We start from the raw sequence: 23,323 nt of genomic DNA on the forward strand, positions 1-23,323 counted from the left end.
TAATAATAATCTATTTCATCTGCTCTTTGTGAAGATTTAATGCAGTATCTGTCAGGTGCTTAGCACAGTGTCTGGCATTCAGTGAAGCAGTCAATAAACAGTGGCCCAAAATAAAATACTCTCCCTGGAGGGAAACATTCATTGCAGTATTTTACACACAGCCTGTAAGCAATAAACTTTTGTTGGGTATATATTGAATGAATGAAGTCATTTTCCATCACCAAGGGTTCAAGCCTGCGTGCCTTTTTTCCCTCAGAAAAGTCCTATCTCAACTTGTTAATACTCTTACACTGAAGTTTGGTAAAGGACTCAATTTTAGTGGTTCCCTAACAGAGCCTATTGAGATACCATTAAAAATTCTACTTAGAATTATGCTAATAAGTTCAATATACAGCCTTGCCAATGAAGCCCCATAAATTCTCTGTTGTATTTAGAACGAACAGTGGCTTTGTTTTATTCTACATTTTAGAAACTCCCAATGCCATAGCGCTTGCTAAGAAAGGCAAACAATAGTAAAGTATCTTTTTTAGGAGTTTCACTAAAAGAAGTCTCTAAGTGCATGTTTCTGAATATACTGTCCTTCTAAGGTCAAACTGATATTTCAGTTTACAAAATTGAATGATTCTCTACTGTTCTTCACCTGACATTGACCAGCAGTTACCATCTGATGAGCTAGATTATCAAAATCCATATTTATTTAGCCTTTTCTTTAATGTCAAAAGGATAGCATAAATATTAGGAAATCTTTAGCTCTCTCATATATCTTTATATATATATGAAGACAATAATTTAAGCTCAGTTTGGATCTTTATCAGCTATACATCTCAAGTTGAGAAATAATACTGAGGTCATATCACCTTAAAACTCTGCTATAATATTCCATAAAATCACCCATCCTTTTTTTTCTCACTGATTACCTTGAGTTTCATTAATTTCTACCTCTCTAAATGTCAATGTCTAAAATTCAAGGCCCTTCTGCTTGGAGTTATTCAGGAATGAAACGGCTCTGTCTTTTTGTCTTCTTTATGATATAGTCTAAATTCTCCCCCTTAGATTATAGAGTCCTCTGTAGATTGCTCTGGATTACTTCTGTGTGTTTGTGTGTGTTCCAATTAAACTTTATTTACAAAAACAGGCCATGGGCTCGACTGGCTGAAGGGCCCTTGCAGAGTTCTACTCTAGAATAGTTGCTCTCACAACATAGTCTCAGGGAGCATCAGCATCATCTGAGGATTTGTTGGAAAGGCAACTTGTTGGACCCCACCTCAAACCTACTGAGTCAGAAACTGTGGGTGCAGGACCCCGGAATTTGTTTTAACAACATGACTACTTTCGTTGATTGACCTATGCCCCATCTACGTTCACAAAAAGAAATGTCTTACAATAAAAGATCAGACAAGTATATCAAGAGCAGAAAAAATTAACTGAGGACAGAAGACAGAAGCCAAGAATTAAAGGGAAGATTTAGGTGGGGGCAGAGGGTGGAGGAGAGGTTTGCTCTATGAAGAAATTCTAGAGAAATGCCCTACAATTAAGGATTCAACTCACCCAGAGCTTCTTAGGATTCAGGCCAAAGAAGAAAATATGTTGGATTACATAGCTTATATTGTTCCATAGTACAAAATTAGTTATTTCCTGTACCGTCAAAAAAAAATTTGTTTTAATCAGAAAGGGAAGGAAGTGTGGGGGTGGTTTTTAAGACAAAGAAATGTGATGAATCCTATACTTGAAATCAGCTTGATTAAAACAGTATAGAAATATTCCTTTTTCATAATTTCTTAAATAAATCTTATGAGCACCAAAGACCCAGAGTTGAAATGGTAAAGATTTATATCAGAGCCTGATATGTAGTACTAGAGAATGTTGAGGAATAAAGGCTAGAAGTCCTTGACAAAGAGTTTCACACGACTCCCAGAAATTTTTAGGAATATGCATATCTGGACCCCATTTCCAGGGATTCTAATTTAATCAGCCTAGAATGAGGCCTACACAACTCTGTTTATTAAAAGTTCCATAAATATGTCTAGTCCAGAAACAAAGAAGCACACTACTAGATTGTCATTGACTATCCCCTCTGCATTTCAGTCATCACCCTCAGGCTTTTGAAAGAAAGAAATGGCAGAAAATTCAAGAAAGAGAGCACTAGCTGAAAGCTGAAAAGTGGGCATTCTCTGTTGTCAATTGAAGAAAGACCCCAATGCTATATAGATCCAGGATAGCAGATAGGTCTTATCCCCTGTGCCCGCTCTAATCAATTGGAGCTGATTGCCTGGAGCGTTGCGAAGAGAGGGGTAGTTACAAGGCATATTCAGGGGCAATGTGATTGATTAATAGTATCTTCCAAGTGTTTGGTATAAGAGTGGCAGCCCGTATGGTGTATGTTTGTTGACTTGGCTCTCACACTAGACATGTGGGTAGCAGAAACGACATTTTGTTGAAAATTAAAGAAACTAATTTCACCCCTCTGAAATTTTATTTCCAAACTTGAATCGTTTCTTTAGTTTCTCAGCCAACTTTTAATATCAGTCTTCTCACTTTCTCAGTCTTTCCCTGTAAACTTCCACCAGGATTTCCTGCCTGATATTTCTCGAAGGTTGATCGAGGACTTTAGGTCAATATTTTGTGTTTCTTAATACTAAAATTCAGCAGCATTCACGTTCAAGGCCTAATCACTCCCTGTACCCACTGTCCTGTGCTACTTCAGGTTCGGTAACTTGCTTTTTCCATTTAGCCAATATATCCATGCTCCCTCTTCCTATTTCAACCTGTGTCTGCTTTCAGCATGCTCAGAAGGGTCAACATATGAAAAATATTGTATAAAATATAACATTGAGTTAGGGTATAAGTTCGATTTGATAAAAATATTTGAGATATGTAAGAAGAAGGTAACTTTTTCCAGATGAATGCTGAATTTTAGTGTGAATCAAAAATAGTTCCACAGCCTCCTCCCTCATACCAGGAACAAAAATTAAATCAAAATGGATCAAAGACCTAAGTGGGAGAACCAGAGCTATGAAACTCTTAGAAGAAAACATACGGGTAAATCTTTGGGGCCTGGATTTGGCAATGGATTCTTAGATAGGACCAAAAGCACGAGCAATGACAACAGCGACAAACAGATAAATTGCACTTCACTCAAGTTTAAAACTTTTGAACCTCAAAAGACACTATCAAGAGAGTGAAACGACAACCTACACAATAAGAAAATATATTTACACATCACGTATCTGAGAAGGGTCTAGTATCCAGAATATACAAAACACTCTGACAGCTTCCACAACAAAAAGACAAGCCAAGTTAAAAATGGACAAAGGACCTGAGTAGACATTTATCAAAGAAAGATCCACAAATGTCCAATAGCCACATGAAAAGATGCTCAACATCATTAGTCATTAGGGAAGTACCTTCAAAACCACAATGAGATGCTACTTCACACCTACTAGGGAGGCTATAAGTTTTAAAAATGGAGAATAGTAAGTGTGGCCAAGGAGAAATTGAGGCCCTCATGCATTGCTGATGTGAATGTGAATTGGTGCAGGCACCATGGAAAACAGTTTTGTGGTTTCTCAAAAGGTCAAGCTCAGAATTACCATATAGTCCAACAATTCCTCTCCTAGGCATATACCCAGAACAGCTATGCATAGAAAATCTTGTACATGCGTGTTCATAGCAGCACTATTCACAATAGCTAAAAGGTAGAAACAACCAAAATATCCAGACTGATGAATGGATTAACAAAATGTGGTTTATCTGTACAATGGAATATTATTCAACCGTAAAAAGAAGTGATACCTGCTACAACATGAATGAACCTTGGAAGCAGTAAGGGAAGTGAGAGAAGCCAGTTCTTATTTCAAATTGATGTGATTTAAATAATTTTTAGTATTTAATCTTGAGGATCACAAGCTATGTGTGTCTATTAATCATATGTTTCCATATTGACGTATCCAAATCAAAAGGAGGGCAGTGATTCCATCCTTTAGGCCATTTCCCCCTTCTAGCTTCAGTTCGTATTAAGAATGGAATTAAGTCCAGAAAAAAATATATCAAGAAAAGGAATGGCAAGGCCAAAAACTTTAGTATCATCTTTTATCCACATATGACTATCGAGCTTCAGTGATTTTATCTGCCGCTGATTCCGTTCTAGAACAGTGAGTGAAGTGTTCTCCTCTTTTGCTCTGAACATAGGCCTGATGCCAAGTAAATATGTTTTCTTCCATGAATGTATACTTGTGAGGGTGTAGGTGTGTGAGGGGGGGGAGGTTGGAATGTCATCTCCCAATTTCCTGCTTTTCAGAGCAAGAATGAACAATCTAAATGTATTAAATTTTCCACCTCCCGGATTCATTTGTTAAGAATAACAAATTCACTTGCCAATGTGAATAGGGAAGGGAGAAAGGGGTCAGTGGGATAGACAGTTTATGATTCTGTAGGAGAATTGGCCCCTTATGTTTTAAAAGAACAAAAATGTACTGAATATACAACAATCTACTAAAGCTAAAAGATTTGGGTAATTATAATACTTTTTTTGCTGTTTGTATAATTTGTGAAGAACAGAAAGTATTTCAGTCAAGACCGTGAAATCACAGCATATTTCTCTGTAGAGGGCTGTGGTTCTTTCAGGGGAATATTTGAGAAGTGTTCAGACTGTATTCTGTCCCACTCTTGCCCAAATTATTGGAAAGGCCTTTCTTGGGCACTGACATTTCATTTTATTTTTTGCTTGTTTTTTTTTTTAAATTCCAGGATAGTTAACATAGAGTGTTATATTAGTTTCAGGTGTACAATATAATTATTCAACAATTCTATAGATCACCCAGGGGCACTGACATTTTAAAAGTGTACTAAAGTATTAGAGTTCCTTATCACCCACATGGTAATGCATTTTGAACTGGACACTTTAAATTAAATAAACAAACAAACAAAGTCATTGCCACAAAGATCAGTGACATAGGACTCAGGAGGCTTGGGTCACAGTTGTAGCTCTGTTGATAATTAGCAGCATGACGGCTGATCCCCACCCTGAATCCCTGCACCCTCCTTTTCTCATCTGTGCAATTACTTACAAGACTCATGTTTTTTCTAAAAATCTGTATTTCTGTTGCTGTAAATTTATAGAAGGTGACTGTATTTTCCAGCTCAGCAGCTCCCATGAACAAACATTTTCTGAGCACCTGCTTTAGACTAAGAGGAATAAGAAACAGCCTCATCCTTAAAGAAGTTTATAAGGTAATGGGGAAAGAAGAACATAGAAGCGAGGAGTCACAAACTCAGATTCTGTAGCAGCAAAGGAGGCACATAACTGAGTGAAGTAGGTCAGATGGGGACGTAGCAAACTCCATAGTGCCTGGCTCTTCTCCAGGAGACAGCCGTATCTCAGTTCCAGCCTGTTTACCCTGTGGGAATGGGGACTCAGTGTTGCCACAGATTCCAAATTTCAAAAGAAATGAGAAGGCCAGCTTTTTATATGAAATCTCCTATTTAAAAAAAAATGTTTTGTTGCTAACCAGTTCAGAAGGGCTTAGGCAGTGATTCCTAAAAGCAAAACATGTTTGTTTGCTGGCTGAACAACTTCTTTAGTGTACCCAATAGTGACTTCTGAATAAGCAGATAATTAGAATGTTATACATTCAACGATAGACGTGTATATAGTTCACAAAGGGTATAGATAGTGATTAACTCTGCCCGTAATGATTTCTAAAGAGGCTTTCTACTTACTTTCTAGTCACTTGTCATAGTTTACTCTACTTTTGGGGTGTTGTTTTGTTTTTTGTTTTTTAGAGTGAGTAATTCATTCCACCTGGAGATCTGGATGATGTTGAACAGGTCTCTCTTGTCTGCTAAGTAAATACATGTTTGGCAAATTCCACAAGTGAGCCTTTGGAATGTGCTTTGACAATTTTGCCCATTCAGGTTTTCTGCTGCTTCATCTCCTGGCTTTTACATTCTTTATTGAATTGTGAAAAAGGGATGTCCTTCCTGCTGCTCTGGTCTTGTTTCATAGAACAGAACAGATTCATTCTCTTTTTTGAATGGAGTTGTAATTAACATGGCTCCTTTTGTTTAACAAGTTCAGTTTACATAGTACCTGCTCATTCCAGAGCATCATTATTGGTGGCACACCTTCACTGACTGATGTCTGAGGGCTCTGGGAATAGTGTTTGTTAATTATCTGCAGCAAACCAGGTAACTAAGGGGAGGTTCCGCTACTATGACTTCGATGAAAGTAGCACTGATGATTTTTTAATTGCTTAATGATAGATTTGATCACCTTTTTAAAATTTTTTTAATGTTTATTTTTGAGAGAGAGAGAGACGGCGAGCACGTGAGGGGGGAGGGGCAGACACACACACACACACACACACACACACACACACACACACACACAGAATCCAAAGTAGGCTTCAGGCTCCACACTGTCAGCACAGGCCCCAAGACGGGGCTGGAACTCATGAACTGTGAGATCATGACCTGAGCCAAAGTCGGATACTTAACCAACTAAGCCACCCAGGCAACCCTAGATTTGGTCATCTTCAAGCAAAATAGAATCTATACTGCCCCACTAAGGAGGCAATATTAAATCGTAATTGCTGAAAAAGAAACCTGGGCCATGCACACTCCTTTGCTGTATTTCTACTAAGAGTGCCTAAGTTTATCTTTGGTTTATATGAATGTATAATTTTCTGTAATAATGTCATCATCCAAGTGCTTGTAAATATTTTATATTACGTAGTAAATTCAAAAGTCCTCAGAGGCCCAGCAGGCTACTGTATGAAGCAGCCCAGTGTTATAGACTCGGTCAATCTGGAGAGTATATGACTTGCTTAAAAGCATTTAGGTTTGACTGTTTCTCGTTTTGTTTGTTTTTTTAACACTGCCAGAGCGGGGGTGTTCAGGAGATGGGAATATATCTGTGGGCCTGATTTGGCCCTTGTGCTTCAGTTGGTTTACATGCTCTAGAGAGAAAAGGAGACATTCAGGTTTTGAAGAGTTACTGAGTTCTAATATTTTAGAGCCAGAAGGGGCATTGCAAATGAACTAGATTAAGACTGTCATTTTACATTTAAGGAAACTGAGGCCCAGAGAAGGGAAGTGTTTTACCTAAATTAAAGTTCAGATGGATTCTTCTTTATTTTCTTTTAAGTGGGTCTTAAAGACAAGGGAAATTTGAACACCCTTCTAGGGATGGTATTTCCATATTCTCCAATATAACAGCCGTTAGCCACATGTGGTTACTGAGCACTTGAAATGTGACAAGTGCTACAGAGGAACTGAATTTTAAATTTACTTCATTTTTTAAAATTAAAAAAATTTTAATGTTTTTTATTTATTTTTGAGAGAGAGAGAGAGAGAGAGAGAGAGAGAGACAGAGCACAAGTGGGAGAGGGGTAGAGAGAGGGGGAGACACAGAATCTGAAGCAGGCTCCAGGCTCTGAGCTGTCAACACAGAGCCCGATGTGGGGCTCGAACTTGTGAACTGCAAGGTCATGACCTGAGCCGAAGTCGGACGCTTAACTGACTGAGCCACCCAGGGGCCCCTAAATTTTATTTAATTTTAATATTTAAGTAGCTCCATGTGGCTCATGGGTACTATACTGGACAGAGAAGCTTGGGGATTACCATTTTCATCCCTAATATATCAGTCTACCTTGAATAAATATGCCACTTCACATATAACTTAAAAACCATTCAGCAGTATACTTCTGTTTACCTACTCTCCATCCTTTGTGCTCTGGTTTTCAATATTTAATTCTACGTATGTTGTGATTATTTTTACTCTATTTGGATCTGAATTCTGTAGATCCAAATTTCCATCCACCGTCATTTCCCTTCAGCCTGAAGAATTTCCCTTCACATTTCTTATAGCTCAGTGCTTCTGGATGATTCTCTCAGTTTTAAATGATCTAAAATTAATTTTATTGAACCTTACTTTTAAGGGACATTCTCACTAGTGCAGAAGAGTAGGATGGCTTTTTTTCCCCCACGCACTTGGGATGCTGCTCCATTATCTTGTTGCATCGTTTTCTGATGAAAATCCAGCCCTCATTCTTCCCACTGCCCTCCCACGTGTCATCTCATTCTTTCCTTTGGCTGCTTTTCAGATTTTTTTATTTATCTTGAGTTTTGAGAAATTTGACTATGATGTGACTAGGTATGATTTTCTTTGTATTTATCTTGCTCAGAGCTTGTTGAACTACTTTGATCTGTGGATTGACTTTTTTTATAATAAAGTTTGAAAAGTTTTGACTGTTATTTCTTCAAATAATGCTTGCATCCTGTTGTTCCCCAGAGGGGAATCTCTTTTTCTGGGAGTCTGATTGTATGTATAGAAGACGACCTGTTATTAGCACACAAATTGTTGATGCTCTGGATAATTTCTATTAACCTGTCTTCAAGTTCAATGACTCTTTCTTGTATAGTGAACAATACTCTGGTCCATCCAGTGAATTGGCTTCAGATGCTATATCTTTTTATTCTCAAATTTCATTTTGTTCCCTTAAAAAAAATTTTTTTTTAACGTTTATTTATTTTTGAGAGAGAGAGGGAGGGAGCACAAGTGAGGGAGGGGCTGAGAATAGAGGGAGACACAGAATCTGAAGCAGGCTCCAGGCCCTGAGCTGTCAGCACAGAGCTGGACTTGGGGCTCGAACCCACAAACTGTGAGATCATGACCCGAGCCGAAGTCAGACGCTTAACCGACTGAGCCACCCAGGCGCCCCATTTTGTTCCTTTTTAGAGTTTCCACTTCTTTCCTGAAAAAAACCATCTGTTCACCTATTATGCTTATATTTTCCAATATAGTTTTTAACACTATTATGATACTTGTTTTAAAATCTTTATCTGCTAACTCTAATAACTAAGCCATCTACTTCCATAGGCTGTATTTTCACTTTATTATTCTCTTTTCCACCCTTTTTATTTATTTTTTTGCATGCTTTGGAATGTGTATAGTATTCTAGACATAGTGTAAAAAAGTACAGTAGAGTCTGAAATATAAACATCATGAATTCATTTTTCTCTGAAAGCATTTTATCTTATATTTGATCAGTGGATTGATCAGATTCTTTCTAAAATTGAGTTGATGCTGAGCTGAATCTCTAATTAGGTTGTACTCATCTGAGGTTAGTACATCCCCAACCTGTGTCTAAGCTCTTTGTCATTGTTGTTGTTGTTGTTGTTGTTGTTTAATATTATCGGTATTTGATCTGGGAGTAAGTTGGTCTGCAGTTTCCCATATTTTTGGTTCACATTTGGGCTTAACTCTGACGGTGTCTCAGAATACAAGCACCACAAGAATATGTGGGAATATGTGATGTTTCTTTTTACTAATCAGTCCCTCCTGTAATGTCCCTTCCTTGGCAAATTTGGAGATTGGAGAATTACCGGACCAAGCAATTTGGTTTTGTGTGTACAGCTCATCTAGGTTGCATGCTGTCTCACACACCGACATTTTCATATAATTTTGGAATGATTTCTCTTCATTCCTGAACAGTCTCTCCCTGGCAGTCCTGTACTTAAATCAGGCACTCACCATAGGTATGAACATTGCCATTGCTCTTTACTTACATATGAGATGCTTGTTTCTGTCTAGACTCTATCAAAGCGTCCTTGCATACATTGGACTTGCCCATTCAACAATGGTGATTATTTTGTCTGACTTTTCTTGTTTCTGTGAGAGCCATTTACATCTTTCTACATCCTAACTGGAGGCAGAAGTTCCTCACACATCTTGAATTGTCAAATAATGAAAGATCATGTAAGGTAAGGTAAGATTCCTTACCTTTTCAGGTGTCAGGAATTTAAAAGACTATACCTATCTGAGTGACATCAATACCGAGGATAACCTACACACTCAGGGCATGATACCAGAGTCAGTAACCACCCCATGAGCTACTCCCTCCTGGGAAACTATGTGTGACTTCCTTTGCTCTCCCAAAGCAGTAAGTTTTTACTCTGATCAGACTCGGTGGCCAGAATTTCCAAAGTCAGGTCCAAATTTCAGTACTCCAAGTTATTGGGAAACATTACTTTGTGTTTTTCAATTGTCTGGTTGGTGCTCTGCAGTGTGCATATGAAAACACGTGCTTCAGAAAATAGCTCTTTTACAGTATTTCTATGCAGTCCTGCATTTTAGTGAAATCCCCATATGCTCACAATAGCTGGATAATTATGAATGCCTTCTACCTGTTACTGAAATTGCTAATGAAGTTTTGAGTACCAGAAAATAACCTTACCTTATCTTAGTTCTTTAAAGTAAGCTCAACTGGATGTCTTCACTTCTTAAAATAATTTGCTGGAAACAACATCCTTAATAAAGTTTGCTACAAGAGAGTTAAGTGTAAGTGTGATGAAAAATGATCATTTTTTTTTCTGGCGAGTGTACTGCTTATAGAATAATGATTAAATTTTTTTTTAATATTTCGAATTTATCAGTGGAACATTTTCTGATGAATTACATCTGCAGCTCCTTCCCTTTCAGTCATGTTTATACCATACCATGATGTGAGTCAATTCTGCCTTCATATAAGAGTATTTTAATCAGCCCATCTCCAAAATACAAGTCCAATAATTATTTTTTAAAGTTTGTCCATTGCCAGTCTTATGATAGTTCAGGTGGCATTATTATTTGGAATGAAGAGTAATGATGCTTTTCATGGTATGGGTTCCTCAAACTAAGTCTTATCTTTTGTGATGCCAGACCAGGCCTTCAGGAAGTATCTAGCTAGATTTGTAGTTTCCTGCCTGCCTCTTCCCTCATGAGGCAGGAAAGTGTAGAATGCCCGGTGTATATCTCCCAACCCCACCCCATATATACTGAAAAACAGAGGAAGTGTTAGCCACAACACATTTTGCCGTTTGTAATCCAATAAAAGGGGCCATAGACCAAGGACATGATTCATTCTGGATAATTCTGAAAACAAAAACTCACTTTGTAAGTTTGAATGCCACACTCCCAGGATAATTCCCAGGACCCCTGTGGACAGGATAGAAGAGGAGGAAGGCACTTTTCTTTCCAGGAATTCATTTGTCATGCTCCTTTGACATGTTAGAATTCCAGCATATGGCATCAGTTTTTATTTTCCTTTATGCTTCCCAGTTTTTCTTACTCTCAAGAACATCCTCACAGTCAACAGGTGCAGTATTTATAAAATTTATGATTTCTCAAGTTATCTCAGTAGAGGCAGCGTGGCTATTCCCATTCTAAAGGCACTATGAAAGTTTCAAGGACTGAAAACCATAGACTGGGAATATCAGATCTGCACTTGTTTAGGCCTATAAGCTTGTGTCCTTTCTTTATTAGAGTTTTGGTGAATGCTTATATCTTCAGTCAAATTTTTCAAGAAAAGTAAACCTAACAGTGTTACTGATTTTTTTAAGAAAAGAATCCCTAAATGTCTAATACTATTCTGACCAAGATAGTTTAAAAAATTATTTTAAAAATAATCCTTTCCCAAGGTGCCTGGGTGGCTCAGTCAGTTTAGTGTCAGACTCTTGACTTCAGCTCAGGTCATGTTCATGAGGTCGAGCCCCATGTCGGGCTCTGCGCTGACAGCGTGGATCCTGCTTGGGATTGATTCTCTCTCTCTCTCTCTCTCTCTCTCTCTCTCTCTCTCTCTCTTTCTCTCTGCCCCTCCTTTGCTCATGCTCACTCTCACTCTCCCTCTCTCTCTCAAAAATAAATAAACTTCAAAATTTTTAAATTTAAAAATTTTTAAAAATAAGAATAATCCTTTCCATCTTTGTCTTGCTTTGATTGGGGAGGAGAACACATAATGAAGAAACCATACATCACTTTGCTTGAATTTTTCCTTTCATTCTATAAGTGTGGGCATTTCTAATGTGCCTGGCCTGGACTTTTCTTTATTGGGGCATTAAAATTGAAGGTAGTGGGGCGCCTGGGTGGTTTAGTTGGTTAAGCATCTGACCCTTGGTTTCGGCTCAGGTCATAATCTCATGGTTTCATGAGTTCAAGCCCTGAGTCAGGCTCCATGCTGACAGTGCAGAGCCTGCTTGAGATTCTCTGTCTCCCTTTCTGCCCCTCCCCCACTCACACTGTCACTGTTTCTCTCAAAATATGTAACTAAACATAAAATAAATAAAATTGAAGGTAGCAAGTAAGAAATGAAAAACAGAATTCTGTTTCCAACAAATGGATGGTACCTGTGTATTAAGACCAAGAAGTGTGCACTCTTGCCAGTTCTCTTCTCTTGCCAGATGGGTTAAGACTTCGGATGCTGAGATACTTCCCAGGAGACAAGGAGAGTTGAGGGAGTGATTTAACAACTCATGAATAAGGCCTGAGCTCTTTACCTTGTTTTGTTGATTCCTTCAGTAGCGGACTGTGGATCCGTTCAGAATAATTTTTCCCCTAGCAAACCTGATAGAATTGTGGATCTGTTACCTACATTCATTCCAATGTTGACTTCCCCGATGCCACACTTGAGAAGCTTTGAGAGCAAGAATATCGCAAACCTTTCATGCACTTTATATACTCCTTTCATGTACTTTTTTTCAATTGCTCATCGCTTCCTTCCACAGACACTTACTGGAAACATTATGCTGGTGACAGACACAAGATAATAACCTATTTCCTATTTGTTTGAAATTATATATTATAATGCCATTAATCTTGATAGGAGAAAATATTACATAAGTAGTATTTTGCTAAAATGATTAAGGTATTGATGGTGTCCATAGATATTTGAGATTTTTAGTTAAAGTGAGTTAAAATTGCTAAATTCTATTAAAGGATTTCAATGCAACACTTAATAGTATAACAGAATTGGATATTGTAGTTCATATGCAAAAAAAGGAAAAAGTTAGCTCCAATTGTTTTTTCCTTCTTTATTATTGGTATCATTTTCCACTTTTACTGTGCCTCTACTGGGAGCCACATATCTGATCCAATTTACTTTAAGTATCAATTGAATGGAATCAATGAAAAGCTAACATCTATCTGAGAAGAAATACTATACTAGGAAGACACTGTACTGGAAAGAATTTTCAGAGTTTGTATAGGTATCGAAAATATATTTATGCTATTGAATTTAAGCGTTTTTTATTACTTGGATTTTCTGTCATGAAAGGAATATACAGAGGTGCCTTGGTGGCTCAACTGGTTAAGTGTCGACTCTTGATTTTGGCTCAGGACGTGATCTCACAGTTCGTGAGATCCAGCCCCAAGTCGGATTTTTTTGTTTACAGCGTGGAGCCTGCTTGTGATTATCTCTCTCTCTCTCTCTCTCTCTCTCTCTCTGCACCTCCCCAGCTTGTGCACATGCACATGCTCCCCTCTCTCTCAAAATAAATAAGCATTAAAAAAATGAATATACAGTCCTTTTTCCGGTGTGCCACGAAATACAAACTCTAGTGTAGTATTTGCCCTTTAGCTGCCAAATCTTCACTCGTAACACAAAAGTTCATGAGTGCAGAACTTGATCTCCTTTACTGCCCATGTCACCAGCGTCTACACCTGGCACAGAGTAAGAACTTTATGATTTTTCATTGAGTGCATTGATTCCCATGTATTATACTATGACATGCATTTGTATGGTATCGTATGGCTTTCAAAACATTTTTACTTAGGTTAATTTCATTTGACTATTACAACAATTTTGTGAGAAATGTAGGACAGATATTTTATCTTGTGATACCCAGTTCAAGTGGTTTGTGGTAGACCTAAGATTGGAGGGGGCCCAGCTCATAACAGTCCCTGGTTTTTTTAATATCAATCATCATCATTCAGTAAGTGCTTATTATTATAGGCTAGTCACTGTATTAAATAATTTAGCTGAATTATTTAACCTTTGCCATGACATAGCCCCATGACATAGAATGATCTTCCTTCCATTTTAGAGATGAAGAACTAAAGCACAATGAGGTTAGGTGATGTATGCAAGGTCAGCACTGGGGATTAGGCTTGAGCAGTGTGAGTTCCCAGCCCAAGTTCTCAATATGGTCTAACCATTGCTCCACAGTTTTTTAGGATGTCCCTCTAAAAAGTTGGCTAGTGTACATATCTGAGCCAAATAACTACCATGGTGATTTCCTAATGATTTTATTAAATTATTTGCTATTACTGTAATAGATTCTTATTGAGTGTCTCAACAAATTTATAAGCCAGAGATAACTGTTGTTATAGGTTATGGGTAAAGAGAAAAGACAGTACAAAAGAAAAAAAAAAAGGAAATGTGGGTATGTGATTGTCAGAATGTAGGAGTCAGGTGGGTTGCCAACATTACAAGGGAGTCAGATTTGTCATTCTTCTGTTATAGACTAAGGTACCTCCCAGGTGATGGAGAATGAGTCTGGAAAAGAAATTATTCAAGGCAGCTGCATATTTGTCAGGTTAGGACATACCTACAGTCTTGTCAAAGGAGGAGAGCCAACCAGTGCCAACCAAATGGGATGATCATGGCAGAGGAAAAACCTTGTTGGAGCTCAGCAGTGTGCTTCTTAATGAATGTTCTAACCTGCCTATTCCTGTATAAATGGGAGTTCTGTCTGCAGCTTGAGCTTCACACAGCTCCTCAACCATGTGTGAAGTGCACTGCATCGTGACTCAAGTATCCACAGCGGCTGAGAACATGCTAAAGGATCTTTGCTCCCAGAGAGTAAAAGCCTGGAGAGAGTTTCACTGACAATAAGCTGAAGTAGTTGAGAGAACAAGGAGTGTGCACGTGGGGCAAATACATTAAAATCAGATTGTTCTAAATGGAGTTTCACTTACCTATGCAAAGCAGTGCAATAATAAAGCAGGGGAGGTAGAGTAGAATCATCAACATTAGTTATAACCTGCAAAACCAAAGATTAGATTCCATGTTGATAAAATAATAGGAAGACCACCGAACCTGGGCTCTCCATCTCAGTGGATAACAAATATGCCGAGGTGGCCTTCTGCAAGACATATCACCTCAATCGTCACCACCTCTTTGGTTATGTTCTATAGGTTGAATTGTAAATCCTATCTAATCATATCTAAGATATACAGGTAAATTTATTAAGTACTTTCTAAATATTTTTCAAGTACATGAATTGAACTAGGCATCCAGTATGTAATGTACAGTTATTGAACATTAACTCTGGGCCTGCCGCCATTTTGGTACTTCTGGGGGTTGTTCCCACTTATACCCAAAGTTGCCTTCCGTCACCCAGCTTTCCTTTTCCATAGAGCAAATTGGCCAGGAGATGTTGGAAAACCTCAGTCACGACAGAGAAAAGATACAGCGAGCACGTGAACGAGTAAGTAGAAGTGATACCGTTTTTTTCAGAAGTTCAGTAAATAATAAGGCATAGAAGGCACATGCATAGACAGTAACAGTGACATAGATGCAAGTGTGTATAAAAAAGGCAAGGGTGGGTGAGGGATGTCGAGTAAGGGGAGAAGAGAAGAGAAAAAAGAGTGTGCAATGGAGAAAGAATACGCTCTTTCTTTCCCCATCCCAGAATGCCCCCAGGTAGATATTTTATTTAGCTCTATAACTGAGAAGGTCATGAGGGAGATTTTGGAGTATGTCAAGTCTTTCAGGGTGAAAGCTGTAAAAATAATGATGTCTCATCTCCACTTAGTTCATTCGTTACCGTTTATATTTCTAGGACTTTGCACATTCGAAATTGGATTTTAATTACCAGATGTATATTCAACTTTATCAGCCTGCAAGACATTTGCTTTTATAGCTAGTTCAAGTATCCAGCTTAAAGCTCCTGGGATTATCTATTACATGTAATTTTCTAAATCAAAGAATTTTCAGAGACTGTGTAGGTAACAAGGTGTATTTTAGTGTATTTAAGTATTTTTTTATTAATTGGATTTTCATCCGTGAGAAAAACTCCTGCTTGCCAGTGCACTTTCGATACGATCCAACTGCATGAAGTCTCACTTTGTTTTGTTTTAATGCTGCTTTTCTCCTTCTAGCTTCGAGAAACAGATGCTAACTTGGGGAAAAGCTCCAGGGTCCTGACGGGGATGTTGCGAAGGTAAGAGCAAGGTAGGGACCTATCTTCCTCTCTCTCCCTTTTTTGAAACTGTGTTTTTCATCTAGTTGCAACTGGGCATTTTCCAGGCATGTGAGCTTCTGCTCTTAGTACCCTGTGTCAAGACCCTTTTGAAATGACAGAGCACTGATATTAACTCTTGTTTGGACAGGGACACATACTGAGTAACTTAGATTAGAGAGAAGGTTTGAGCTAGGGGGTTTACCTCAAGCTATGGAAAAAATTAGGGTTAGACATGAAGTACTTTTTCATAGCCTGAGGAAGTCCCCATGGCAGGAGCAGACTGATTTTATTTTCTATTTCAATAGCCTCCTTCTCCTAGAAGGAATGCGGGCCTGCCAGTATCATGAGCACACTTGGTATTAGCTTTGCTCTCTCCCTGTTGCCTTGTTTTCATTTCTTTTTTAAGAGACACTATTTGGGGAAACATTTCAATCGTATATATACTTAAAGATGCTGTTTACAATTTAAAGATTATCTGAATAATATGAATTCACATGTGCGCGCGAACAGATGTTAATGTTTTATGTGTGCAACTAACCTTCGACTGATGGAAAACATTCAGGAGAGTATGCGGAAATAAGTGAATGAATATGGGTAATATTCTATATTCTATGTTTCTGGGGGAGGGGAGTGAGAAATGTGTTTTCACTGTTCTGAAAGTCAGAGACATTTTTTACGTAGGTGTATTTAGCGTGGCATTTTCTTACGTTCGGAATCTACCAAGGAAGGTTATCATCTAGCACAGCCTTCAGTTTAGAACTGTAGCTCGCAGTGTGAATGAGAAAGGTTGAGAATCGCTCCACAACAGCTTAATTGGAATTTTAAAGAAGAAATCCTTTAGCATGGATACCATAGAGACAACTAATTTAGAGAAAGGAAAGTCTTCTCTGATCATGTATCTGTATGTAAGAATTCGCTAGAAGTGTGTTTGCTGTGTTCGTGATGGACAGCACAAGACCCAGTCGTAGGGTTGCTTGGTCTCCATCAGGCTGATAGGTCTTGAGCCTGAAGTTCCTGGGACACTCCAAACCAACACTGGCCTAGCTCCACAGGCCCCTGATTTTCCTGCAGGCACAGTCCCAATTCAGCACCATAAGCCACTGAATCCTCTGCTTAAGAGTAATACATAAATGACCTAGAAAAACGCAAAATCCACAGAGAAGTGGCAATGGAGAGGAAGGGTTCAGTGCCTATAGACAATAAAAACGAAAAAAAGGAAAAAAAAAAAATCCTCTATTGCTTCCCTGGGAGGGCCCCTGCGATGTGAGCTGTAACAAGTATTCTGCCTATGTCTCCATTTTGTCAAATCTCATTAAAGAGTTTATGTCAATTGAGCTGTCCAGAAATCATTCATCATTTTTAGTGTAAAAAAAAATCATGCGGTTATTTAAATAATATCATATTAATGTTAAAGTTCAGCTGTCATTTAATGGTATGACTTAATCAGATGTAGCATTTAGGAAAAATAGTTTCTGCGGGCTCTACGTGGCTTTCAGGTTGGCAGATTCAAATAAGGATTTATGAGTTTCTGAACCAATGTATTTCTGTCCATGTTTCTGCTTGATGTACCTCACCCTTTTGTGCAGGACACCGCAGACAGTTATTTCAGCAAATAAAGCATCTCCTCATATTGTGTTTGAATAAATTTGCAAGTCATTTAGAGAGGGTGAAGCGCAGACGCCCTGCAACCTTTGACTGGGCTTTCTGTAGGGCAGTCATACTAACGCGCCTGTTTCATAAGCCTACAGAGGGAAATTACTCCACCGAAACCCACTTGGGGTCCTCTTTGTAGGCAAACTCAGTCCATCACTGACTCGTCTCCTTTTGGGATCTGTCTAGAGAGTGAATAGAAATAAAAATCTTCAGGTGGACATCACCTTGCTGTGATGAGCCAAGGAAACTCTGAGGCCCTCCTGTGCATAGCAGCGATCGTGTTTTTTACAAGACTCAGCTAGGATCTTGGTATCAGCCAAGGTATCCAGATACTCTTAATGCTGTACCTTCACTGAGTCTCTGGGGAACCAAAGGCAGATGGTGGTTTTGTTTGGTTCCTAATTACTTATCCCACCTGATATACAGTTTATTTTGGTCTTGGGAAAAGGCAGAAATGTTTGATCAACTTCTTCACTCCGTTGTTTTTATTATTCCCTGGAAAAACAGTCTCTAGAGAAATGGGACCAGCTTTTATGTCCCCAAGTCTCTTATTGAATACTCTGATTTTGCTTCCTCTGTTACATCCCTCCCATTCGCAGGGACTTCCCTTCCAGCACTGGTGAGATTTTAATTCAGAGAGAGAAATCACATTCTGTTACCAAAACCACATCGCGACGTTGTGCGTCAGCAGTTGCGTCTAAGTTAAGGTGTAATACCAAACCACGCGCCCATCTGTCACCTTCGCAAGTGTGTAAAGGGAATGAACGTGCTCCTCGTGCAGTGTCGGCATCCACCTCGATAACACGAGCTTATTTATTTGCATGTGATGAATTGTGTATGACCGAGAATATTCTACTAACATACTAAACCAAGGAATTAATTTATTTAGAGGAAAGGTTGCTGATTATTTTTAATTTTTTTAAATTAGGTTGCTTTCAATTCTGGCCTTTGCCCCTCATTTGGGTCATTTTGTTTTGATTAGCCTGTGGTGAAGACAGGTGAGACCGATGTTCCGTCAATGTCAAAATCTGTATATAAACCCACCTGGTTATCTGCAAGACTGACTGAAAGCAGAGAGGGAAATAAAAATGAGTAAGTGACTGGGGCGCCTGGGTGGCACAGTCGGTTAAGCGTCCGACTTCAGCCAGGTCACGATCTCGCGGTCTGTGAGTTCGAGCCCCGCGTCAGGCTCTGGGCTGATGGCTTGGAGCCCGGAGCCTGTTTCCGATGCTGTGTCTCCCTCTCTCTCTGCCCCTCCCCCATTCATGCTCTGTCTCCCTCTGTCCCAAAAATAAATAAAAAACGTTGAAAAAAAATTTAAAAAAAATGAGTAAGTGACAGCCACCACCATTCATGCTTTTTTAATGTTTTATTACCATCACATGAGGTAAAAAAAAAAAAAATCTATTTCCTTCTTTTCTCTCTCTCTTCCTGCTTTCCTTCCTTCCTTTCTTCTTTCTGCTTATTCACTTCCTCAGTAAATACCTAACTCCTGGAAACAAAGCCTTGGGGAATCCTCAGATGAAAGCAATTCGATCCTTGCCCTCAGTCCTGCTGGAGAATCCGTACTGTGGGAATTCCTAGAACTACCTCCTTCTCAAGGAAACTTCTGAGGATTCCTTAACTCCAGCAAATGCTTACTGGTCGTTAAAAAGGGTGGCAGGGAAACAAATAACCAATAGAAAATATCATCTAAATAGCTATAAAACCAATACGTTTCAAAAGTTTAGAGAGGTAGGAGATTTATACAATCATAAACAAGCTTTGAAAGGAACTAACCAGGCAAAAAACACTGAGGCATACCTAGTTTAGTGAAGCAGCAGCTGATTCAACTAAAATAAATAAATAAATTGTTCTTCCTGTAATGTTGCTATATTACCAAAAAGGAGAACGCAAAGGAGAAAATTGGTCCATTCAAAATTATGATAGTGAAACTTGACATCAGAACACAGATATAGCTGATTTCCTGGAAAGTAATTTTTCTTCTGTCTTGACAGAAGATAGAGAGCTGGCTAGGGACAAACGGCTCGTTTCCTGACCCTATAGACAGAGTTTTAAATAAAGTGCTATCCAGATAATAACGAAAATGGTCATGAAACAAATGGCTATTCGTGTGGTGACTGGAGCCGAAGAAATGAATTTTTCACGGACTCTCACAAAATGTGATTATTGCAACTGGGGTTGTCTTGAGGTGTCACAAATAACACTGAGAGGCTTAGATGTTGCTCTTCATAAACTTGCATGTATTTGCACGTTTGTGTGTGTATTATTTCCTGTACATTTGACTGGGAAGTCAAAGAGCAAACAGAGTGGGCAATCAGTGAAAATAAAAATAGCAGTTTTTGACATTTTCAGTCAGAAAACAAAAGACATCATGATTCTGGTTTTTTGGGGGGTTTTTTTGTTTTTGTTTTTTTTTTACCTCTGAAGAGTGAATAATTTATTGGTAACAGTATATTTGTTTCTAAAAGTATCTTGGGAATACAACAGTTATAATTTGAGATCTCCTTTGACATAAATTTGGAGGGCACGCTACAAGTTTATGTTGGCTGACAAAAGGCTTACAAAAAGAAATGGCGTATGTAATAGTTTTAAAACATCTTTTTCTATATGATTACCTTAAAATCAAATAATTTCCTCTCTCCCACCCGCTCCCTGTGTGTGCCTCTACTATTTTAATTTTTTTCAATTTTTTTTTAATTTAAAAAATAAAAACAATGTTTCCTTCAAACAGCGAATTCTTGCTTATTCTTCCAGAATGCATGTAGTAACTTGTTAAAGCATGTAACTGGTGAGAGGCCTTTTGAAACTAATCTATAAGATACACAAACCAGGTAGTATTAAATGCTGTTGGCCTAGCAAGCACTATTCACGTGTTATTATTTATTACATGCATTTTTTGTTAGAACTACTTTGGAGCCAGTCTGGGGAGTAATTGCCACCTACTATCTCTGTAACATTTTCATTTTAAACATGGTTTTGTTGCTTTGGTAGGATGACAGGTAAAACATCTGGAAAATTTAAATGTACTATCAAAATGATCCGTAAGGGTAAGCATACCAGAAATACCAACACAAGATCTGTAAGCAATGGAAATACAAAAAAAAAAAATTGTTTGTTTAGTAAACAAATTTTTTCTTAAAGAGGGGCGCCTGGGTGGCTCCCTCGGTTGGGTGTCCAACTTCGGCTCAGGTCATGATCTCGTGGTTTGTGAGTTCAAGCCCCGCGTCGGGCTCTCTGCTGACAGCTCAGAGCCTGGAGCCTGCTTCGGATTCTGTGTCTCCCCGTCTCTCGGCCCCTCCCCTGTTCATGCTCTGTCTCTCTCTGTTTTTTCCAGCTGTTGCTCACAGATAGTCAGACAGCCTTGCTAGATGAGCAGAAAGCAGTGAACAAACTCCACCAGACCCCACTAGCTAAGATGGGCCTGGTCTCTACAGACATGGAAGCTGTTGTGTACCAATGGCGTCCAAGGGGGTGTGTTTTTGAGGAGTCCTTTAAGATTATTTTATTTTTGACCACAGACTGTGGGGCCTTAACTAGAGATGAATCTATAATCTCCCTTACCTCCAGTATTCTGCAAGTATCATTGTGAGGAAATTTGTTGTATATCTCACCTTATATCTCTGGGGCTTTATCCTCACTGGAGAAAGCAATCTGGTTTTGTTTGATTATTCAAAACGAAATTCCTGCATTTGCATCAAGAGGCATATGCCTCAATGGATAAGGGGTACGCTCTGTGGCCACACTGGACCTGCCACTTTCTAGCTATGAACCTTTGGCAAGAATCCACTCTCTATACCTCAGTTTCCCCCTCTATAAAAGAAGGAAGACAACAGTCCCTATCTCACAAATTGTTATGAGCGTTAAATGAGTCATTACGTGTAAAGTACACACAACAGTGTCTGTTACATAGTAAGGGCTCAATAAATGCAAAACTGTTTGTTGTCATCATCATCATTGCTAAAAAAAAAAAAAAAAAAAGAAAGAAAGAAAAGAAAAGAAAGAAAAAAGCCTGGGGGCAAACTCTGAAATCAACGTGATAATTAGTAGTTATTTTAGGTCAGTGAATTTCCAATGGATATGTTTAAACTATCGTTTTTTCCACTGCCAGACCTCCCAAATAATTGTTATAAAATTAAAACGTAATAATAATAGAAATAAAACTATGCCCGTCTCAGTGCTGGTGCTCCCGCTCTCCCCCCACCCCCCAGTCTATGACCGTCACCGGGCAGTGCTGCTTGAACCACTCCAGAGCTCTAGGGTGCTGCTCAGAGCAGAGAGATCCTCTGCGCTCAATCCTTCCCTCTCTTTGGACTATTTAGAGAAGGGAGCCTCTTGGTCGGTCCCTATGCCTCTTCTCCCCTTCTTAGGTTCTTCTAAATACTGTCGGCCAGTTTATCTTGCAGAGTGCAAAACTAGCACTGCTTCCTTTCTGCCTAGAAACCTCCTGTGGTTCCCCACTGCCCGCTGACCCATGTCCTCCTTAGTCTAACCCCAAAGGTCTTTCAGTGAACATTCCCGCTTCCTTTGTCTTTACTCCTGTTGCATAGACCCATGTCTCTACTGAAGTTAATTACCTCCCATCTCCAAAACTAGCCCTAACCGGTTATTCACCTATCCTATATCTTTGTTTTTTTCTGTTACTTCTACCTGGATATCCTCCTTCTCTCACCTATTATAGTCAAGAATCTTCTGGATGAAAGTGACAGAAACCCAGATCAAGCTAGCCATAAGCCACAAAAAGGAAACATATACCACATACATCTTAATGGTTCAAGGGCAGAAGCAACTTCAAACACAGTGGAATCTAAGGTTCTGATAGCAGTGTCAGGACTGGGTCTTGCTCTCTCCATCTCTCAGCCTGGCTCTCTTTTGCACGGGTCTCTCTTGTGGAGACAGTTTTTGCCAGCCCTCTCAGGGACACTCATTGAACGTAGCCATTTTCCCCCCGACTAGTTCCAATAGGAGTCATAGCATGGAGTCTTCCTGGTTCTGGTTTCGCTCTGGTTGGGTAAAATTGATCTATGATTTGTCATTTTAGACCTGGGACCTCGTGCAGGGGGTGGACACTCGGTCTGAGAATAGACAAAGCATAGTTTCCTCGGAAAAATTCAGGAACTTTTACTAGAAAGGGGAATAGAAACTGGGTAAGCAAAAACAACAGATAGTATCTTCAGAATATTCTAGATAAACTTTTATCTGTACTCTGTATCTCACCTGGAATACCGCTCTGTCCATCAAGCCTTTATCGATCTCTCAGCCAGAAATGATCTGTCTTGGGTCTGATTCTCCACAGTCATTTCTTCCTACAAGGCATTAACATCTTCTGCTTTGCGTTGTGTCTATTGTAGTTGTATGTCTTACACCTCTTAATTTTCTTCTAGACCTTTTTTATCCCCTACTTCTTCCCTCAAAGAATTTTCTACAGCTCCCCACCACATTGTGCAACCAGCCGAAACAAATACGGAGGGAAATCCAGGTGAAAGAGAAATAAAGTGCCGCCTAAGCATAGACTTTCAACAAACTCCTGTACAGATATCCAGACAGGTAGAAAATCCTCTCTGAAAGCAAAGCAGAAAGCACTATCAGAGGATTCACAGTGTTTTATAAGGTGAAAATAACATTTAGCTGAAGTCAGGCATAACCTTTCTTGCCACAGAGATGGGCCCTG

The 23,323-nt window shown here is 39.0% G+C and overlaps 1 protein-coding gene across 4 annotated transcripts in view; it reads left to right on the forward strand.

Moving 5' to 3' along the window:
- VTI1A (vesicle transport through interaction with t-SNAREs 1A) overlaps positions 1-23,323 on the forward strand; it is a 360,010-nt gene that overhangs the window by 193,012 nt on the left and 143,675 nt on the right. For 2 of the 4 annotated variants that reach the window (XM_043597527.1, XM_043597526.1), the window contains 2 exons: positions 15,173-15,243; positions 15,917-15,978. In XM_043597527.1, coding sequence (XP_043453462.1) covers positions 15,173-15,243; positions 15,917-15,978 — 133 coding nt within the window. Of the gene's footprint in view, positions 1-15,172; positions 15,244-15,916; positions 15,990-23,323 lie in introns of all 4 variants that reach the window. The other 2 variants (XM_043597529.1, XM_043597528.1) reach the window with 1 other exon arrangement.

Source organism: Prionailurus bengalensis, chromosome D2, assembly GCF_016509475.1.
Source record: "Prionailurus bengalensis isolate Pbe53 chromosome D2, Fcat_Pben_1.1_paternal_pri, whole genome shotgun sequence".
In the NCBI taxonomy this organism is placed as follows: domain Eukaryota; kingdom Metazoa; phylum Chordata; class Mammalia; order Carnivora; family Felidae; genus Prionailurus; species Prionailurus bengalensis.